Genomic DNA, 20,843 nt, shown 5'->3' with positions numbered 1-20,843 from the left:
AATGTATGAATATAATATACAAGTTTCACTTTTTAAATGGAATTACTGAAATCAATCTACTTTTTCATGATATTCTAATTTTATGACCAGCACCTGTATATATATATATATTTTGTTTATATATTCTGTTTGTGAGAAATAGCACACAGAAAATTTCACACAATACTTTGTGGACATCTGCAGTCTGTCCCCTCTTTTGTTAGATATTTTGCTAACAGACAAGCAAATACACACACAGGCAAAGACACAGTCACCTGCCTTTTGTGGTGGTAGATGATAAAATGTATTTTTAGGGCTATATTTATATTAAATCTTATCACCATAAATTTCCTTCATATTAAACCTTTACATATTAATATTATCTTTTCTCCTTGCCACAGTAATATTCTTACTAGTGGGAATTGAAATGAAAAACATCCATGTGTCACAATCCTGAATACATATATCTAAAGTCATACAAAAGACAAGGGTTTACTGGTGACCTCAACCTTTGGTCCCGTGACCTTGAAATCAATAGGGATTACCTTGGCACATTTGGTGTGCAGCTATGCAGTTCAACATTCCTACATTTCACGGTTCCAGAATCAGGGCACAAACAAACCTTTTTACAGAGGGGTCACCTGTGACCCTGAATAGGGATCATGCCCAACCTATGAGGTGTACGGCTGTGCATGTTGACTATCCTACATTAGAAAGTGGCAGAGTTAGAGAACGGACAAGATTTTCACAAAGGGGTTGCCTGTGACCTTGACCTTTGCCCCTGTGACCTTGAAATCATTAGGGATCATTCTTGACCTATGAGGTGTCCAGCTGTGTAGTTTGACATTTCTATAGTAAAGGGTTAATAATTTAGAGCTTGGACAATAAATTGTCTACAGACAGAGAGGCAGATGGATGGAATTATACCATAAACTTACGTGACATTTTTTTAAATTTTATTTTTTAACAGCTTGATTTAACATGTATTTGTTTAGATCCAGATATCATGATTTAACTCCTCCTGGTCAAAATGAACCCTTCAGGTACCCAGAATAACTTTCTACATGTCCACTATCAGCATTTTATCTGACGCAGACATCATTCATCCTTGCACAAATGTTGTCACCTTTCCTATTTATGTGCGTTCCAGCTGCAGAGATCCATAAATGCAGTTTTCCTATCTAGAGTGAACATTGTGGACAGAAAAAAAGATTTCCTATTTGTAGAACCCAGAAGGAAATGTTTACCCAGGGCCCCATTCATGCTGGGACCACCACTGTGCCTCATGCTAAACTGCTTCTTTCCTTCAGTTTTTACATGACTTGCCTGAGAATAAATGTTTTTTTATGCTAACAATGAATTATCAATTACTAATGTATGGGGTTTCAAGAGTTTTTACATTATAGGAAAAAAAAGTAAAAACAGGATAAAAAACAAACCACAAACTGTGACCAAAAATCCAAACTGTGGATTTGGTGAAATCCACAGTTGAGCCTCCGTTATAATCGCTCTTTAGCCATTTCCCGAATCAGAAGCTACAATCGGAAGCCAACTTCAGTTTCGATCCAGACAGTCAGTTAGGAACGCCGCCACAGCTAGAGGACCGGACTGACGTTTCCTTCTGTGCAGTCCCATTCTGTTTAGGATCCTGGTCAGAGTGCGCATACTATTTATGGTTTTAACCACAGTGCAAAGCAGCATCCGTATCCGTGTAGACCAAACATGAAGGGAAACCTGACCAATTCCTATTAGCCACTGTACTAGCCTGGCATAATACCGCCACTTCCTGGACATAAAATTATCACGTTTTAACAAGATACGTATCAAGTTTTAACAAGATACGTATCACATTTTAATAAGATAATTATCATGTTTTAACAAGATACGTATCACTTTTAAACAAGATAATTATCACGTTTTAACAAGATAATTATCACGTTTTAACAAGATACATATCACATTTTAACAAGATAGATATCACGTTTTAACAAGATACTATCACGTTTTAAAAAGATAAGTATCACGTTTTAACAAGATACGTATCACGTTTTAACAAGATAAGTATCACGTTTAAACAAGATACGTGTCACGTTTTAACGTGATAGCGTTCAATTTTTTTTTCCTGCATGATAGCAATGGGCTTCCGTAGATGTCCTACAAATGATTAACTTAAGGAGTCAATCCAATTTAAGATGGTAGCAGCTAATTGACATCAGGGAACACACAAAGAGTCATAACTTAGTCAATATCACAGATATTGATGTTAAACTGGGTGTGGTAGTAGCTAAGAGTCAATCACAAAACATAATCTGAGAGTGACAGCTTGCAATATCATATTAAATTGTGCTTTATGTTTTTGAGCATCTGTCCATTTCATCTTCCTGCTGTTCCTCATCTGTTAACCTCAGCTTAAACTGTTCAGCCTCTTCATACAGAACAGTCATCTGTCCAAAGCCTAAAACCAGATCAACAAGTGGATTATTTAACTTTGGGCTGTAACTGTCAGTAGATTAATCTTTCTGTCTAATGGGTTCGTTTGTATTCTTTCTGTTGATCTAATGGCGCCATCATGTGGACAAAAGCACTCAGTGTTTTCTGTGAAAATGCAGTGTGAACACACTGATGAATGATTTTTGCTAAAGAAGCTAAAACTTATTGTTCGAGTTCAAAGTAACAAAACAAGATTTAAAAGCTAAAAATATCGAAAAAGGGTAAGCAAAATGTTAGAACAAAGTTAAAATTAGCAAAAGGCTTGCTAAAAATAATCGAATGGTAGCTAAAAGTAAAAGAACGCTAACTAAAAGCCTAAATTAGCAAAAGGCAAGCTAAAAGTAGCAGAGTAGTAGCTGAAAGCTAAGATTAGCATAAGAAGACAAAAACAGAGCAAGCATGCTGAATCTACAGAAGTGAATTGCATTCACCAAAGAAAAAAACAAAATAGGAACCTTTTCTCTTAATTACGAGACCCTGATCTCATAATTATGAGATAACTGAAAAAGGTGTTATTTAGACCACAGCCTTAGAATCACTGCCCAGCAGCCGACAGTGAAAAGTAACAGGATTGGGAAAGCAGTCCTTTTCATCCCAGACTGATCCTCTGTCCTTCTGTGAGTCTTTTGTCAACTTGCCCCACCTTTCTGTTTTCTTCTCATCGTTTATGAAGGTGTTATATTTATGCTGGAGGCCATTTTATTAGCCTCACTGTAATACTGTAGTTCCAAAAGTATCACTGCTTTCATAGCTCTTCATACTGATTTTTAACATATAGTTTATGTTTATTTCATACTTCATGATAATTGTTTATTACATATATTTGAGGGATTTAAAAAGTGGTGTTTAGAATTTTGTTTAACTAAGTAAAGAGAACTTGTTACTGATTTATATAAAAATATTTCTGTTGGATTTATCGGACAAAATCTGCTTTTCTATGTTATAATAGTTTGAGGGTTTCCCATACAGATAAAAATTTGATGCATAATTATTGTGTTTTGATATTGTTTAATATGTCTAGCTAATTAAAGTTTTATCATAGTTATAAGCTCGCAGAGAGAACTGAGGTTTAAATGCAGCGGTCAAAACGACCACTTGTTCCAGTGTTAAATCTCCTGGTTTCTCCTCACCTTCGTGTAGTTGTAAAATTAAGGTAGAAAAGTAGCCAACACGTTTTCAGCACCACAGATGGGTGAACAGCGACGACAAGAGAGTGACAGCCAGAGAGAAGAGTTTTATTTCACCAATAACAGACTTTACCACTGAAAAAGGCAGAAATTTCATCTAATATCTGTGGAAAATGATCATGAAAGAAAATTTCAAACAAACCCATAAGCAATGCACTTCCATGCTCATTCCTAAGAGGAAATTAAAGCATTTCAAAACCGATAGCGCAGAAATTTCTTTTTTCTGTAGTGTAGGGCTTAGGTCAGCGATGACTGTACTTAGCTTTTCTCATAATTACAAGATCTTTTCTCCTAATTACGAGATCTGGATCTCGTAATTATGAGATAAGGTGCCTATTTTTTTCAATTGGTGAATGCAATGCGTTTCTGTATAAATCAAATTTCAAAGAGAAAAATCTTGTTGAAGGAATTTGAAAATCTATCTATCCATCCATCCATCCATCCATCCATCTATCTATCTATCTATCTATCTATCTATCTATCTATCTATCTATCTATCTATCTATCTATCTATCTATCTATCTATCTATCTATCTATCTATCTATCTATCTATCTATCTATCTATCTATCTATCTATCTATCTATCTATCTATCTATCTATCTATCTACATACATAAATTAAATTAACCTTAAATAAATTTTTGGTACATAAAATATTAATTGCACATTTAGTCATTATTTTATTTTTTTATTTTACTTTTATTTAACCAGGCAAATCCCACTGAGATCACAGATCTCTTTTTCCAGGGAGGCGTGAGCCTGAAGGCAGCCTTACATGACATTGTCAGTCTTGTCAGTCATATATATATATATATATATATATATATACGCATATCCCCTGGCAATCAGTAGGTGGCGGTAAATAAACCAAAAGGCTGGTTGGCCGATCGCCATTACAAAAAAAAGAGAAGAAGTAAAAGAAAAGTGAAAATTGAAACTAACTTGACTTATGTGTAACAACAGTCAAAGCTCTACGCGAATTGATATTTAAACGATTTATATTTCGAGTTTATTGGTTCTTTCTAGCAGGTTTTGACGTTTTTAATGTTTCCTAATGTTTGGCGTTAGAACGAGTTTTTTTTTTTTCTCCGGAGGAGGAGCGTGTGTCCCACCTCAACCAGGTCTTCTTGTATGTTAAACAAAACATGTCTGTCTTAGACGTGAAGGTGAACGTCAGGATCCACAGACTGACAGGTTTCTCTCACTGGTAGAGGAATACAGGACTGCTCCTCTGGATCGGTAAACAGGTTTCCTGAGTTCTCCTGAGCGACACACTGAAGCTCAGGTAAGTGTTGAGCTAATATGTTGTTAAGAACCGGAAGTTAGCAGGAGAACCGTCTTAACTTCGAGCCTCTGTTTCATTTAACCAAGTTATTTCATCTTTTTAGCGTATGTTTGATGAGTTAATCAGTAGTTTACCGGCACACATGAAGACTTAGGTGACGTTACGTGGAAAGTTTCACCCAGAGAGGCGTTTTGATTGGCTGAGGCTGCCGGCAGCGATACGTCAACAGGTCCGCCATCTTGGGAAGGGAGTGAAACCTTTCAAAGGAATGAAAGAGTCTCTGTTTTAACAGCTTTTTAAAGGTTTAAACTATTATTATAATGTGAAAGTTTATTATCTACGTGCAGTGAAAAATTCTTGTTTTATCTTCAGTCACTTAGAAACCTAAAAATAAACAATAAAACACAAAAAACTTAAACAATTTCTGTCAGTGTTGGACTCATAAGAAAAATATTTACATACACCGGAAAATTAAAAACAACAACAACAACATTTGATTATATATTATTTTTAAATATACAATCTATGTGCAATAACATTACACATGCATAATGTTTTACATTTACATAGGATTGATTTTTTTTTCTTATGATGTACGTGGTCATTAAAATTGTTAAAAGTATAAGAAATTAATTTGTAGAAAGACTAACCTCAAATAAATGTTTGGGTACATAAAATATGTACCCAATTGCATATTTAATAGTCACTGTCAGTCATTATTTTCCATTTACTTTTTCAGAATGAAATAGTGATACAATATTGATTAAGATGCATTATCAGTACAGCAGTATACAGTAGTAAAGTTTTCACCATAGCAGCATTATTACCACTATAGCCTGTATAAATAGCCTAAAAAAATAAGAGTGGCCCATTTGTTTTTTTTTTAACAAAAAATAAAGAAGACATTTGCAAGAAAACATATTCATCTTGAATGAATAAAAAACGGCTGAACACGGTTGAACACGGCTGGCTGGATGGATCGATGGACGTATGGACTAATAAATGCTTTATTCTCAAAGGACTACAAAATGGATGACAACCTGCTCAGCCTTAATGGGAATCAGTTGTGCCTTCCAGTCAAAGGTGACAGACAGCTGTTTGAACAAGCAGTGGAAATCCTGCAGCGCAGCACAGAGAAGATTAAAGTCTGTCTTCAGTGGGACAGCAGAGATCCCTTCAGTCCAGATCTGAGCGAGGTCCTTCTACAGTGTTTGCAGCACATTCACTCCCTCAGGTATGTGACTTTATTGCAGTTGTTTCTACATTTCACCTCTGCTTTTGTTTGCTGCCTTCAGATTGGGTTGTTGAGCTTTGTCTTCAAAAAAAAAAAAAAATGGGATCAGACATAGGTGCAGTCTTCTTGTCATAATTGATTAAATCTGTAAATAAATTTTATATTAATCTGTATTACCTAAAAATGTTTGACATCTGATCTGTGCTTTCCTGCAGATTTAAGAAGTCCAAAGAAGCTGTCAGTTTAACAGAGCAGAAACACAACTATGAAACACTGGAAAGTGAAGAAAAAAAACTCTTATTGGATTTAATGCTGAACGCAGTAAATAACAGAAGACAAGACTTTTCCAGTGTGATGGATCAACTCCTCACATTATTTTCTGCACACAATGACAAATATGATGTCCTTCTTGAGTTTTATCAGCTAGTCAAAACTCAAGCAGCTTCACACGCAGTTTCATTTTTGAGGGTGTATTTTCAGTCAGGTTCTGAAGTCTGGTCTATAAATCTCTCAGAGGGAAAGGCCTCCATCCTCCTGGAAGCTCTGACACTTGAACCTGGACAGAAGAAGGTGAAGCTGAAATGCTGCTCAGATGCAGAAAGTGAAGTGATTCCTTTCTTGCTGTGTTTGCCCTTCATCTCACAGCTCAGGTATGCAATTTTAATTTACACAAATATCTGATGAACTTTATTTTCTAGTTGAGACATCAAAGAAGAAATATTTTGAGGGAAGTCTAGCCAGCAGCTATTCAGAACAGAGACAAAAATGAAAAAAAAAACTCAAACTCCCAAATTTCAAAGAAGTTTAAACACACACTATAATAAATAAACCTCCAACCTGTAGTGGTTGTAGCAAAAGCTATGAAGTTGAAAAGCTATTTTTTAAAACACCTTTACATTGTCTTCAATACAGTTCATCTTCCTTGACAGAAAACTTAAAGGAATAGTCTAGTCTTATTTTGAAGTGATATTACTGCTAAATGTCCGTTTTCCATGGGCTCTACTTCAGCAACCGGCAACCCTCCGGTTACAGGATGAACCCTTAGCTCCTGAGCCTTTCCAGGTTGAAAACTTCCAGCAGTGGAACTTCTTTTCTTCGGAACCCGTCATGACTTTCTCATCTTTGTTAAGATAAAAACAGCACACTCAGACTGTGTCCTACCTCTGGTTCCCTATGATTTTCAACCACCACTCCTTTCTGCTTTTTATTTCTGTAAGGTTCATGAACTCCTCCCTCCTTAGTAACTGCCCGGATAGAGTGTGTTGACTTTTAATCGTCTTTACTGTGCATCTGGAAAGTCCCCGCCTTACGGGCTTTCTGGGACTTTCCGGTATTACCTTATGCAGTTTTGGACAAACAATTTGTAGTAAGTTTAGGTTATTTCCACACCTTGACCTGGTTCAACTGTCACATTAAAACGTTCCTCATTCTGTTTCAAATACATGCAGTTCTAACTCAAAGCTATCTTGTATCATTTCAACTGCCACCTATTTTAGCTGTGGCCTTATTTTACATGAATTCTGTTTAAAATACATCACGTAATAATGATTAACATAACTTATAATAAGGTCACATAAAGATTGGAAACAGAATAGAATGACAGAATGATTAGTTACAATAATCTTAATAAAATCATTGCTCACACAATTATTCGCTCACTAACATATTCTTTCACTACTCATCGTAGTAGTTCACACTTTAATCACCAATCATAAAATCATTTAGATGATATTCCTGTTTCTTGACCCATGCATGTTCTAGGGCATGCAAAGCATTAACCATAATTTTTGTATGATCAGTCCTCCTTCTCATGACCCAGAGCATACAGTCTTTAAAGTATGACTTGTTACATGATTAATTTTTCATTAAAATTACGAAGAGACTATTGATTAATTATGCTTGATCAACTTATACTTTTCTCCCTTTTGCGTTATCAAAAGCACACAGACCACCAAGCATGATTTGTTACGCAATTAGTCATGTCTGTGTGCTCCAGAACCCACAAAGGTCTGGGCATAATTTGCTATATGATCGATTCTAGACCAACAACTCTATTCGTATTTAATTCTTTTTTTTCTATTACAAGATTTAAGCACACATTACTTCTTTGGCTTTTCACTTAGTACACTTTTATTTTGCAGCAAAGTCCCCTTTTTACCACTGGGTTTTGGGCCAATCTCAATACACGTTCCTTGACAAATGTGATTGAGGTAGCATAGATCTCACACTTTTCTGCTTTTACAAATAACTGATTTTCCTGGAGAGCTTGGAGTACTTGATGGACGTGTTGTTCAGATTGTTTGGAGAAAATTAGTTTATTGTTTAGGTAAACAAAAATGTGGTCAAAAAATCACAAAGAATTTTGTAGACGAGCTTGAAAAACTGCTGGGGCTTTAGTAAGTTTGAATGACACAACTTGCTGCTCAGAATATTCAAGATGAGTTTTAAAAGCAGTTTTCTACTTATCCCAAGGTGGTAAGCATTATGGAGATCAAGTTTTATGAAGATTTTTGCTGAGTGGATGTGTTCAATAACAGTCAATTAAATGAATAGGATTCTTGGTTTTCATAGTGATTGGATTTAAACTTCTATAATCTATGTATAGGGTCACAGTGTTTTGTCTTTCTTCTCCACATAAAAATAAAAAAAAAATAAAACTGGAAACTGAGAAAGTTGAAGAACACCTGCCAGGGAGTCTTCAATATACTGCCTTGTAGTATCCTTTTCTGGGCTGGACAGGATATATTATTGGCAGGATGGAAAGGGGTGCTCCAGGTAGGTCAGTAGTGCAGTCATAAGTCATATGGGCGTTGAGATGGAAGAGAAAGTGCTTGCTCTTTACTGAAAACAGAAATGAGATCATGATACATAGTTGGGACATTAGATACATCAGGGGTTTGACAATGTGTTTCACTAGGTGAAGAGGGGGTTACGGCGAAGCAGGCAGAAAGAACTTCAATTGTCTACTCTCTTCTCTTGTCAATTGATGGTGGAATTGTGTGTATAGAGTCATATAAAACCAAATTTTAAAGGTGAGTGAGGTGAATTGATGATAAAGTACTCAACTTCTTCTCAATAATTTCCTTATACTACCACATGGATGGGTTTAGTCTGATGGGTTATGGTTATGAGGATTTGGCCTTAAAAGTCTGATTCTGTCAGTGGTTTAGAGATTGGTTCCATGGGAACCCTCAGTTGCTGATCTGATCTCACAGTTTGCAATGAAGTGACCCTTCTTCCCACAATTAATGCATTCCTTTGCTTGGATTCTTTGTTGGTCTTCCTCTGGAGTTATATGAGTCCACAACTCCTACAAAGGAGAATAAGTAATTGGAGGAGGTGGTGAAACTTAAGGCAGGAGAACTCCGGGACTTTTAGTTCTTCTCTCCTCTTCTGTCTTTTAGCCGATTATCTATTCTAATAGCAAGATTTATCAGATCATCTAATGACTTTGGCTCATTTCTAGTGGTAAGATGGTCCTTTTATCTGTTCATTAAGAAAGTTGGTAAAAGCACTCTTTAAAGCTTCTTCATTACAATCTGTTTCAGTAGTGCCCCCACAAGAAAAGAAATTTTAGAGCTGTCTGAAGAATAAGGAGTGGGAGTTGGTGCTGGAGCAGAATGAAACGAGGCAGATAATTTTTGATCCATTGGCATCAAAAAGTTGTGTATCCAACTTTTCTAAATAGGATTCATGACAGCCAATCCCTGGTGTGGATAATACTCAGTGAAGGTTTTCCAACTCAGATAACCCTTGACTTTTACTATGGTTGGACCCTCCTGTCAAAGTTATAAACAATATTTAACTCAAGGTTCAGCTTTCTGAGCAGAAAACCAATACAGGAAGTAATGATGAAGTTTAAGCTTTTATTGTGAAGGCAGGAAGTGGCACCTGTAAGTATCTGTGGGTAGGAACAGGTAAGTTGGTTAAAGCTTCCCAGAAGAGAGTTGAAACTATCACGCTTCCCTGGATGCGCTAGCTCACACAAAGGGTGATTCTCGTGGAAGCTTAACGGTTTTTATTAACTTGCTACGCCTTACAAACCCACGCACACAACAACAACAACAACAGAGGTTATTTTCCCTCCTTTTCCTTTCCCAGCCTCCCCTACCTCCTGGTCCTTGATAACAAGAGGGCTTGGAGGGTCTATGCCTTTTCTGAAGTCAACAATTAACTCCACCGTCTTCTGGGTGTTAAGCTCCAGGTTATTTCAGCTGCACCAACACACCAGCCGATCCACCTCTGTACTGTAAGCAGACTCATCCCCGTCCGAGATCAGACCGATTATGGTGGTGTCGTCCGCAAACTTAATCAGTTTAACAGACTCATGGCTGGAGGTGCAGCAGTTGGTGTAGAGGGAGAAGAGCACAGGTGAAAGTACACAGCCCTGGGGGGAACCGGTGCTGATGGTCCGAGTCTCTGAGATGGTCTTCCCCAGCCGCACGTACTGCCTCCTATCAGTTAGGAAGTTGGTGATCCACCTGCAGATGGAGTCTGGCACACTGAGCTGAGAGAGCTTATCTTGGAGCAGGAGTGGCAAGATTGTGTTGAATGTGGAGCTGAAGTCCACAAACAGGATCCTGGCATAGGCTTTTGGGGTGTCCAGATGTTGCAGGATGAAATGGTGGGCCAGGTTAATAGCATCGTCTACAGACCTGTTAGCTCTGTAGGCGAACTGCAGCGGGTCTAGGGAAGGGGCAGTGATGGTCTTGAGATGGGAGAGGACCAGTTGCTCAAATGTCTTCATGACTACAGACGTCAGAGCCACAGGCCTACAGTCATTAAGACCAGTAATCTGAGGCTTCTTGGGGATGGGAATGATGATGGAGGATTTGAAGCAGGCTGGCACATGACACAACTCCAGGGAGGTGTTGAAGATGTCTGTGAAGATGGGAGTGAGCTCATCTGCGCAGTGTCTCGGGGTGGAGGGGGAGACACCATCTGGACCCGGAGCCTTACAGAGGTTCAGCTTGCTGAAGAGATTGTGCACATCCTGCTCCTGGATAGCGAGGGGGCCGGGGGAGGAGGCTGAGACCACAGTGTGCTGTAATGGAGTAGAGTGATTGTTGGTGACTGGAAGGATTTCAGGGCTGGCTGATGGGCCATCAAAGCGACAATAGAAGTCGTTGAGGCTGTTGGCCAGTTTCAGGTTGCAGACGACATAGGGGGCTGTAGGCCATGCAACTTCAATTATTTTTAAAAACAAGAATTAAGTGCACAAGTTTGAATTGATTTTGGAGTTTTTTCAATCCACACAGAGTCAAAATTAAAATAGCAAGCGCCAGTATTTACATACTTTCCACTAATAGTTTTCAAGCTTGGCAGGTAGTAAGATATCTCTAACTCGCACCAAGACAGGGGTACAAATACTTTAAAGGCTCGTCTTTGAGAAATGACATACATAATTTGTCCATCTGACCAACAATTAAAGCTTCTGGTGACTTTAGGTAAAAAAAAATGAGAGAAAGTCATTGTCTGAGTAAACTAGACTTCACTGTTTGCCACATTCCAATGATTTGACTGTGGGGAAGTGGTTGTTATTTGGGTCACAATTGTTTAACTTTTTCAGAATTGGGTTTTTAAACATCACTTAAATGCAGCTGAGTTTTGATGTTTTTCTTTTCCTATATTCTGAAGCTTTACACTGCAAACGCACTATATTTTTTATTGTTTTTGTACCAGTTACTCCCTCAAAAGATTGGTGCATGTATTTTTAACTTAACTGTATGAACCTCTGACATCAAGACATTTTAGTATTAGTACAATGATTTTCCCCTGTTTTAAACAGCAAATACCAACTAAATAAAAACAGTCAAATTATGAATAAAATATTAGATAAATATTGTTCCAGAGTGTCCTGATTAAAAAATCTAAATCTCTAAGAACGCAGGCAGGACAGCCATTGTTCAATACTTCATGCTGCTGAGGTCAGACCTCAATAATTGTTTGTTCTTGTTGTTTCAGCTTCAGCCATCAGTCTACAAAGCTCTCAGATCAAATCACATTCTTAGTGAATCTGTTCTGTGCAGCAGCAGAGAAAGAACAACAAACAGGAGAGAGAATAGTGGAGCTTTTGTCATCAGTCTGCAGATATGAAACATTCCCATTAAATGAGAGCGATGTGGATAACATTCTTGTTAAATATCGGTGTGACTTCCTGTTGGATCTGTACTCCCAGATGAAGGACTGTGAGACTAAAACAGGTCAGAGTCTCCTTCCATCATTACTGTCAGTTTTCCAGTCAGCTCCTTCAGTCTGGATCATAAACCTCTCAGAGACAAAAGCCTCCATCCTCCTGGGTGTTCTAAAACTTCAACCAGAGAAGAAACAAGTGGAGCTGATAGACTGCTCACATGAAGACAGTGAAGTGAGGAGTTTCCTCCAATGTCTGCCCTATATCTCACAGTTCAGGTAAAATTATTTGCCTTTAATTTTTACGGAAGAGATTTATGACTGCAAATATTTTACACTATGCATTTCAGTGAGAATTTATAATTACACAGATATGTAATGTATTGTTTCTCTTTACTAATCAACTAATCACACATTGCAAATTAGTCTGTCATGTCATTTCAATAACATTTCCATGTAAGGGCTGCAAAAATGCGCTTGGTCATGATAAATAAGTAAGAAAGTAATCATGAACTAACCCTTTTGTAGTATTAAACAGAATTGCCTACTGATAGATTCCACATCCTGGGTTAATAGACTGATTCTAGGGGAATGCTTAGTTTCAAGTTTACCATTATTAGTAAACCATTATTTAACGATGAATTAGTGCTCTTACTTCATCATGACCTGACTGATTAAGTGGTCCTCTACTTGTATATATTTTAGTGGTTTCAAAATGTTTATTAAATGTCTCTGAATGAATGATTTACAGAGAAGAATGTGGGACCACATTGGTGTTTTAATTAGAAATATACTGTATTTCCAACACTATACGGCACACTGGCTTATAAGGTGCACTGTCAATGAATGGTCCATTTTCAAATTTTTGTCAGATATATATATATATAAAACGCACCGGACTATAAGGCGCATCGTTGTGCAACTTCCAAATTTTTGTAACTTTGTGCAGACGAAATTGGACAATTTTGGTACTCTAGCGGAGCTGGTTTGCCTGTATCAGCATTTGTATGATATGAATATGAATATATGAATGATTTTTATGATCCCTCTATGAGAGATCACAAAGATAATCAAACGGTTCAAAACTCATGGAACGACACTACACGGACGTAAGTGTCATGTTCAAATGCCTCCACTTCTCGCTCAGGTCCGCGCACCATGCGTGAAGTCCTGCGGCAATACAAAGTGGGACTATAACTGAGCCTTAATCCTGCAAGCGGTGAGGCTTTGTAGTTTACCAAAGTAGTACTAAAACAGTAAGAATTCTTACATATATAAGGCGCTCCGGATTATAAGGCACACTGTCATTTTTTGAGAAAATTGAAAGCTTTTAAGTGTGCCTTTATAGTCCGGAAAATATGGTAGCTGTTAGCTGAACCAGTCTAGAAACATCTGACAGTTTTAGTTCTGTCTGGGAATACTAAAAATTAAGAGAATAATGAAGTCTATAGCTCAGTGACAGCAACACAAACATGTTAAAACTTTCTCAAACATAAATTAAAGCTGCTGTTGGAGTTTTAATTTTTTCTGAAGCTAAAAAAAACAAACAAAATGTAGTGTTGTTTTCTTCTGCTCTGAAACATGGAATTTCATTATAAAAAGAACAGGCATTTCAGGGAGGGGGTGCATTAGAAGTAGTACTGATGCAGCTGAGATCAAATCATTAGTAAAAGCTTGTAATTCTTCTCATTTCAGTATGGATGATGCATGGCGTGACGATTCTGATGAAGACACAAAGTTCTTAGTGAATCTGTTCTGTGCTGCAGCAGAGAGAGAACAGCAGACAGGAGAAAAGATACTGGAGCTGTTATCATCAGTCTGCAGCTATGAAACATTCTTTGTTGATTACACAGACATGGATGATGACGATGAGGATTTCATTAAATGTAGATGTGATTTCCTCTTGGATCTGTGCTCCCAAGTGAAGGACTGTGAGACTAAAACAGGTCTGAGTCTCCTTCCATCATTACAGTCAGTTTTCCAGATAGTTTCTTCAGTCTGGATCACAGACCTGTCAGAGACAAAGACCTCCATCCTCCTGGAAGTTCTGAAACTCCAATCAGAGAAGAAACAAGTGAAGCTAAAAAATTGCTCACATAAAGAGAGCAAAGTGAGGGGTTTCATCCAGTGTCTGCCTTATATCTCACAGCTCAGGTAATGCCATTTTACTTTTGCTGAAGAGTGTACATATACTAAATAAAAAGACAACCATTTTTTTCTCTCACTGTCTGGTGTTAAATCAGGCTTAACTTTTTGTGTTTTAGGTACAGTATGTTAGTTTTACCTTAATTATTTATATTTGCTAAATGCCTAAATATTGAGAGACATTCTTTTGTTACCTTCTTTAAACTTAAAAGTTTCCTGTTAGGTTTTCTTGATTGTTGAAACCAGAATGCAGGCAAAACTCAAAAAGATCCAAAATAACTGATTTGTGAAAAAGGCTGATGTGGCAGCAAATAGAAACTTACTTAAACAACAGATAACATGGAATATGAGGAGGGACACTAAAAGAGCAGACTTTACTATGGTAAGGCTACAACCATTACTGCAACAATGAACCAGCTGGTAGTGAGTGACAAGAGAATGGCTTTAAAGAACTGTGAGTGAGCAGGAGATGAGCTGGAAGAAGATGAAGAACAGGTGAGGTGGGCATGACAGGCAGACTGTAAAACTACTGAGTTGAGGGCAGGTGAATAGTGGTACAGGAAACACAAGGAGCAAGACAATACAATAATATGTATTAACATGAAACACAAGAACAACAAAAAAGATTAAGAAAATCAAACACAGAAGATGACAAAAAAAATTCAAAAACACCCAAATCCTGACATTTCCATCAATGTTCTTAGTATTTACTTGCATTGATTTTTTAAACTGAACGACTTGGGTCAGATATCTTGGGTTTCCTTCCACAAGGTTTTCACAATAGTTTGCTGAAATTTTGTTCCATTCCTCCAAAACTGGTGGAACAGAGTCAGGTTTGTAGGTCTTCTTGCAGCACAACACCCCCACAACATGATGCTGCCACCCCTGTACTTCACAGTTGGGATGGTGTTCTCAGGCTAACAAGTTTCCCCCTTTTTCCTCCAAATGTAACGATGGTCATTATGTCCAAACAGTTCAGTTTTAGTTTCATCAGACCACAGGACATGTCCCCAAACATGAAGCTCTTTGTCCCTGTGTATATTTACGAACTAATCTGTCTTCTTTATGTTGCTCTGGGAGTAATGGCTTCTTCCTCACTGAGTTTCCTTTCAGTCCATGTTGGTTCTGGACTTGTTTCTCTGTGGATAATGACTCTCTGACCAGCTTCAGCAGCATCTTCACAAGGTCTTCAGCTTTAGTTTTGGGGTTGATTCACACATTTCACAGCAAAACACGTTCATCTCAGGAACACAGAACCATCTCCTTCCAGAGCGGTATGATGGCAGGACATTCCCATGGTGGTTATACTTGTTTAGAAATGTTTGAACAGATGTACCTTCAGACATCTGGAAATTGTACCCAAGGATGAACCAAAGTTGTCAAGATCAACAATTCTCTTCCTGATATCTTGACTGATTGCTTTTAATTTTTCCCACAAAGTCACAGAAAGAAGCATTGTGTTTGAGGTGTGCCGTAAAATACAAGCACTGGTGTGCCTCCAATAAACTCAAATGTTGTCAAATAACTAATCAAACTGTTTGACGTAATATTAATCTTAGTGTACCTGTGACTTAAAAGAAAGAATTAAAAAAAATTAAAATGTATTTCTCCTTATTTGGACATTTAGCAAAAAGCAATTGTTTTGTAATCCTAATTGACTTAAAACAGAAAAGGACTGTTTGAAATAATGTCAGACAGTGAGATAAAAAATAGTGCATCTTTATATATATATATATATATATATATATATAACATTCAATTCATGTATTATTTTAAGGTGGATTATCTTAAGTACAAAAGTACGGTTTTACACATTTTGGTCAGACCTTTTGTTGATAAAGTATAAAATTTAAAAATGCAACACACAGCTGATTGTTTTGTAGGAGATGTGGTGTTTAAATAAATACAAAAAAACATTTCCGTATTTGAAATATTATTAGATTTGTTTAATTTGTGTATAGCCCATTAAGTTATTTTGCTTTTTAATTGGATGTCTAAACTGACATCTTTTAGCATTTAACATGTCTGAAAACTTTATTGATTTGAATCTGGTCATAATATTAAAAACTGAAACAGTAAATAAAACCACAGTGACAATAATATTTGAGTGAATAAAGGAATAGAGCATTTGTTGTAAATTTGCAGCAATCAACAAACAATGTTCAGCTTTTCTGATGAAACATGTTTAACATGTTATTTCATTATAAAAACAACAGACATGTTAAGTATGGAGTCCTTCAATTGTAGTATTTATGCAGCTGAGATTAAATCTTCACTAAAAATGTTTACTTCTTCTTGTTTCAGAATGGATGCATGGCGTGAAGATCCTGATGAAGACACCAAGTTCTTAGTGAATCTGTTCTGTGCAGCAGCAGAGAGAGAACAGCAGACAGGAGAGAAGATACTGGAGCTGTTATCATCAGTCTGCAGCTATGAAACATTCGTTTTTGATTGCACAGACTTAGATGATGATGATGATGATTTTATTAAAGATAGATGTGATTTCCTCTTGGATCTGTGCTCCCAAGTGAAGGACTGTGAGACTGAAACAGGTCTGAGTCTCCTTCCATCATTACAGTCAGTTTTCCAGATAGTTTCTCCAGTCTGGATCACAGACCTGTCAGAGACAAAGACCTCCATCCTCCTGGAAGTTCTGAAACTCCAATCAGAGAAGAAACAAATTGAGCTGAAAAATTGCTCTCATAAAGCAAGTGAAGTGAGGGGTTTCCTCCAGTGTCTGCCTTATGTCTCACAGCTCAGGTAATGCCATTTTACTTTTGCTGAAGAGTGTACATATACTAAATAAAAACTATTTTTTCTCTTGCTGTCTGGCATTAAATCAGACCGAACCTTTTGTGTTTTAGGCACAGTATGTTAGTTTTACCTAAATTATGTCTGTTTGCTAAATGTCTAAATATTGAGACATTCTTTTGTTTTTTTTTGTCAGCCTTACAAGTTTCCATCCATTTTTTTTATTTAGTAGCATTACCTTTAAACTGAATGACTTTGGTCAGACGTTTTGGGGTTTCTTTACAAGCTTCTCACAGTAGTTTGTTGGAATTTTGCCGCATTCCTCCTGACAGAACTGGTGGAACTGAGTCAGGTTTGTAGGCCTCCTTCCTCACACACACATCTCTTGCTCTGTCCACAAATTTTCTATAGAACTTAGATCAGGGCTTTGTGATGGCCGCTCCAAAACATTGACTTTGTTGTCTTTGAGCCTCTTTGTAACTAATCTGGCAGTATGCTGAGGGTCGTTGTCTATTTGAAGACCCATTTGTGTCCAAGATTTAACTTCCTTGGTTATGTCTTGAGATGTTGCTTCAACCAGAGTTGTGAAGGTTGACAATGCTTTTCCTGATATCATGGCTGATTTTTTTTTTTTATTTTGCCCACAATGTCACACAAAGAAGCAGTGTGTTTGAGGTGTACCTTAAAATACATCCACAGGTGTGCCTCCAATTAGCTCAAATGTTGTCAACTAACCAATTAAACTGTTTGAAGTCATAAAAATCTTTTTGTATGTAGACTTGTGACTCTAAAGAAAGAATGATATAAAAAAAACAACTCCTATTTTTTGGACATTGAACAAATAGAATGAATTTAGGAAAATTAACTGACCTAACACAGGAAAGGTAAAATTTGATGTAATGCCAGACAGTGAGAAAATATGGTGTTTTTTCATGTAGTGTATGCAAATGTCTGGTTATATATATATATAAAAATGTGTTTATTACATTTAATACATTTGTATTGTTTTAAGCTAGATTTTCCTAAGAGCACAATTTGGTCAAACCTTTTGTTGACAAAGTATAAAAATTGTAAATACTACACAACTGATTGTTTTCTATGGGACATGGTGTTTTAAATAAATACAAAAAAATGTTTAGTATTTGGAATATTGGGAGCTTAGTTTATTATATGTGTAGCCCATTGAGTACTTTTGATTTTTAATTACATTTCCAAACTTTGACAACCTTCTAGCATTTAACATGTCACAAAACTGTGTTGATTTGAATCTCGTCACCATTTTTAAAACTGAAGTGGTAAATAAAATCACAGTGTCAATAATATTTTAGTGATTGAAGGAATAGAGCATTTGTTGTGAGTTTGCAGCAGTCAACAAACAATGTTCAGCTTTTCTGATGAAACATGTTTAATATGTTATTTCATTATAAAAACAACAGACATGGTAAGGATGGAGTCCTTCAATAGTATTATCGATGCATGTAAGATCAAATCATCACTAAAATGGTTCAAAACTCAGCTGCCCGCATCATTACCAAATCCCCCTCGTTTCACCACATCACCCTAGTTTCACAACAACTTTACTGGCTTCCAGTCACATTCAGAGTTCATTATAAAATCATGTTGTACACATTCAAGGCCATCCACAACTTTGCCCCTCCTTATCTGTCTGATCTTTTGCACATCACCACCCATTCACGCTCCCTTCATTCTTCCGCTTCCATTCACCTCAACGTCCCTCCTGTCCGCCTCAGCACCATGGGAAACAGTCTTCTCTCACTCTGCTCCCCAACTCTGGAACACTCTTCCCACGGACATGCGTAATATTGACTCTCTTCTGACCTTCAAATAACAACTCAAAACGTATTTGTTCAAGTTAGCCTTCTCATTTTAATTTCTTAGTTATCTTCTTTTAGGTTTTAGTATTTTTATAGCTATTTTGTATTGTTTAATTTTGTGTGTTTTTAAGGTTGTGAAGTGTCCTTGGGTGTCTTGAAAGGCGCTAACAAATAAAAAGCATTATTATTATTGTTATTAAAGTTATTTATTTCTTCTTGTTTCAGTATGGATGATGACTGGCGTGAAGGCTCTGATGAAGACACCAGGTTCTTAGTGAATCTGTTCTGTGCAGCAGCAGAGAGAGAACAGCAGACAGGAGAGAAGATGCTGGAGCTGTTATCAACAGTCTGCAGCTATGAAACATTCTTTGTTGATAACACAGACATGGATGATGACGATGAGGATTTCATTAAATATAGATGTGATTTCCTCTTGGATCTGTGCTCCCAAGTGAAGGATTGTGAGACTAAAACAGGTCTGAGTCTCCTTCCATCGTTACAGTCAGTTTTCCAGATAGTTTCTCCAGTCTGGATCGCAGACCTGTCAGAGACAAAGACCTCCATCCTCCTGGAAGTTCTGAAACTCCAATCAGAGAAGAAACAAATGAAGCTGAACAATTGCTCACATAAAGAGAGTGAGGTGGGGAGTTTCCTCCAGTGTCTGCCTTATGTCTCACAGCTCAGGTAAAGCCATTTTACTTTTATTGTTACTGAGGAGTTTACATGCACTAAATGCAAAGATACAACCTTTTCCTCCCTAACTGTCTGGCATTAAATCAGACTGAACCTTTACTGTTTTAGGTACAGTATGTTAGTTTTACCTAAATTATGTCTGTTTGCTAAATATATTTAGAAACAATCCTTTGTTACTTTCTCCAAAATTACCAATTTCCATCCATTTTCCTAGTATTTAGTAGCATGTCTTTTGAATTATATGACTTTGGTCAGATATTTTGGGTTTCCCTCCACAAGCTTCTCACAATAGTTTGCTGGATTTTTGTCCCATTCCTCCTGACATAACTGATGGAACTGGTCAGATTTGTAAGCTGCCTTGCTCACACACACCTTCAGCCCTGCCCACATATTTTCTATAGGATTAAGATTCCTGGATTTCCTTTCAGTTCATGTTGGTTCAGAACTCTCTGACCAGCTTCAGCAGCATCTTCACAAGGTCTTCAGCTTTAGTTTTGGGGTTGATTCACACATTTCACATCAAAACACGTTCATCTTAGGAACACAGAACCGTCTCCTTCCTGAGCGGTATGATGGCAGGACATTCCCATGGTGGTGATACTTGTTTAGAAATGTTTGAACAGATGTACCTTCAGACATCTGGCAATTGTACCCAAGGATGAACCAGAGTTGTAAAGGTGGACAATTTTTCTTCCTGATATTCTGGTTGATTTCTTTTGATTTTTCCTTTGATGTCATACAAAGAAGCAGTGTTTCTGAGGCGTGCCTTAAAATATCTCCACAGGTGTTCCTATAAATAACTCAGATGTTGTCAACTAACCAATCAAACATTTTGAAGTTATATTAATCTTAGTGTATGCAAGTGTGAGACTGTAAAAAAGAATGTTAAAAAAACTAAATAATAATAATTCTGTCATCTATTATTTGGACACTGGACAATCCTAACTGACCTCACACAGGAAAGTTTTAGGTTGATTTAATGTCAGACAATGGCAAAAAAACAAAAAAAAACAACAAATCGGTGTCTTTTTTCATTTAGTGTATGCAAACATATATATATATATATATATATATATATATATATATATATATATATATATATATATATATA

The 20,843-nt window shown here is 37.0% G+C and overlaps 1 protein-coding gene across 2 annotated transcripts in view; it reads left to right on the top strand.

The window, feature by feature from the left end:
* Positions 1-4,560: 4,560 nt before the first annotated feature.
* The window catches only part of LOC108242152, a 54,847-nt gene continuing 38,564 nt past the window's right edge, over positions 4,561-20,843 (top strand). The window contains exons 1-8 of one of the 2 annotated variants that reach the window (XM_025008207.2): positions 4,561-4,786; positions 4,869-4,942; positions 5,962-6,176; positions 6,392-6,826; positions 12,141-12,587; positions 14,004-14,462; positions 16,758-17,213; positions 19,265-19,723. In XM_025008207.2, coding sequence (XP_024863975.1) covers positions 5,971-6,176; positions 6,392-6,826; positions 12,141-12,587; positions 14,004-14,462; positions 16,758-17,213; positions 19,265-19,723 — 2,462 coding nt within the window. In that variant the 5' untranslated portion in view covers positions 4,561-4,786; positions 4,869-4,942; positions 5,962-5,970. Of the gene's footprint in view, positions 4,943-5,961; positions 6,177-6,391; positions 6,827-12,140; positions 12,588-14,003; positions 14,463-16,757; positions 17,214-19,264; positions 19,724-20,843 lie in introns of both variants that reach the window. The other variant, XM_017426804.3, reaches the window with a different exon arrangement.

Source organism: Kryptolebias marmoratus, linkage group LG23 (assembly GCF_001649575.2).
Source record: "Kryptolebias marmoratus isolate JLee-2015 linkage group LG23, ASM164957v2, whole genome shotgun sequence".
Lineage (NCBI taxonomy): Eukaryota > Metazoa > Chordata > Actinopteri > Cyprinodontiformes > Rivulidae > Kryptolebias > Kryptolebias marmoratus.
The sequence above is the reverse complement of the archived record's forward strand: the minus strand, read 5'-3'. Positions and strand labels throughout refer to the sequence as shown.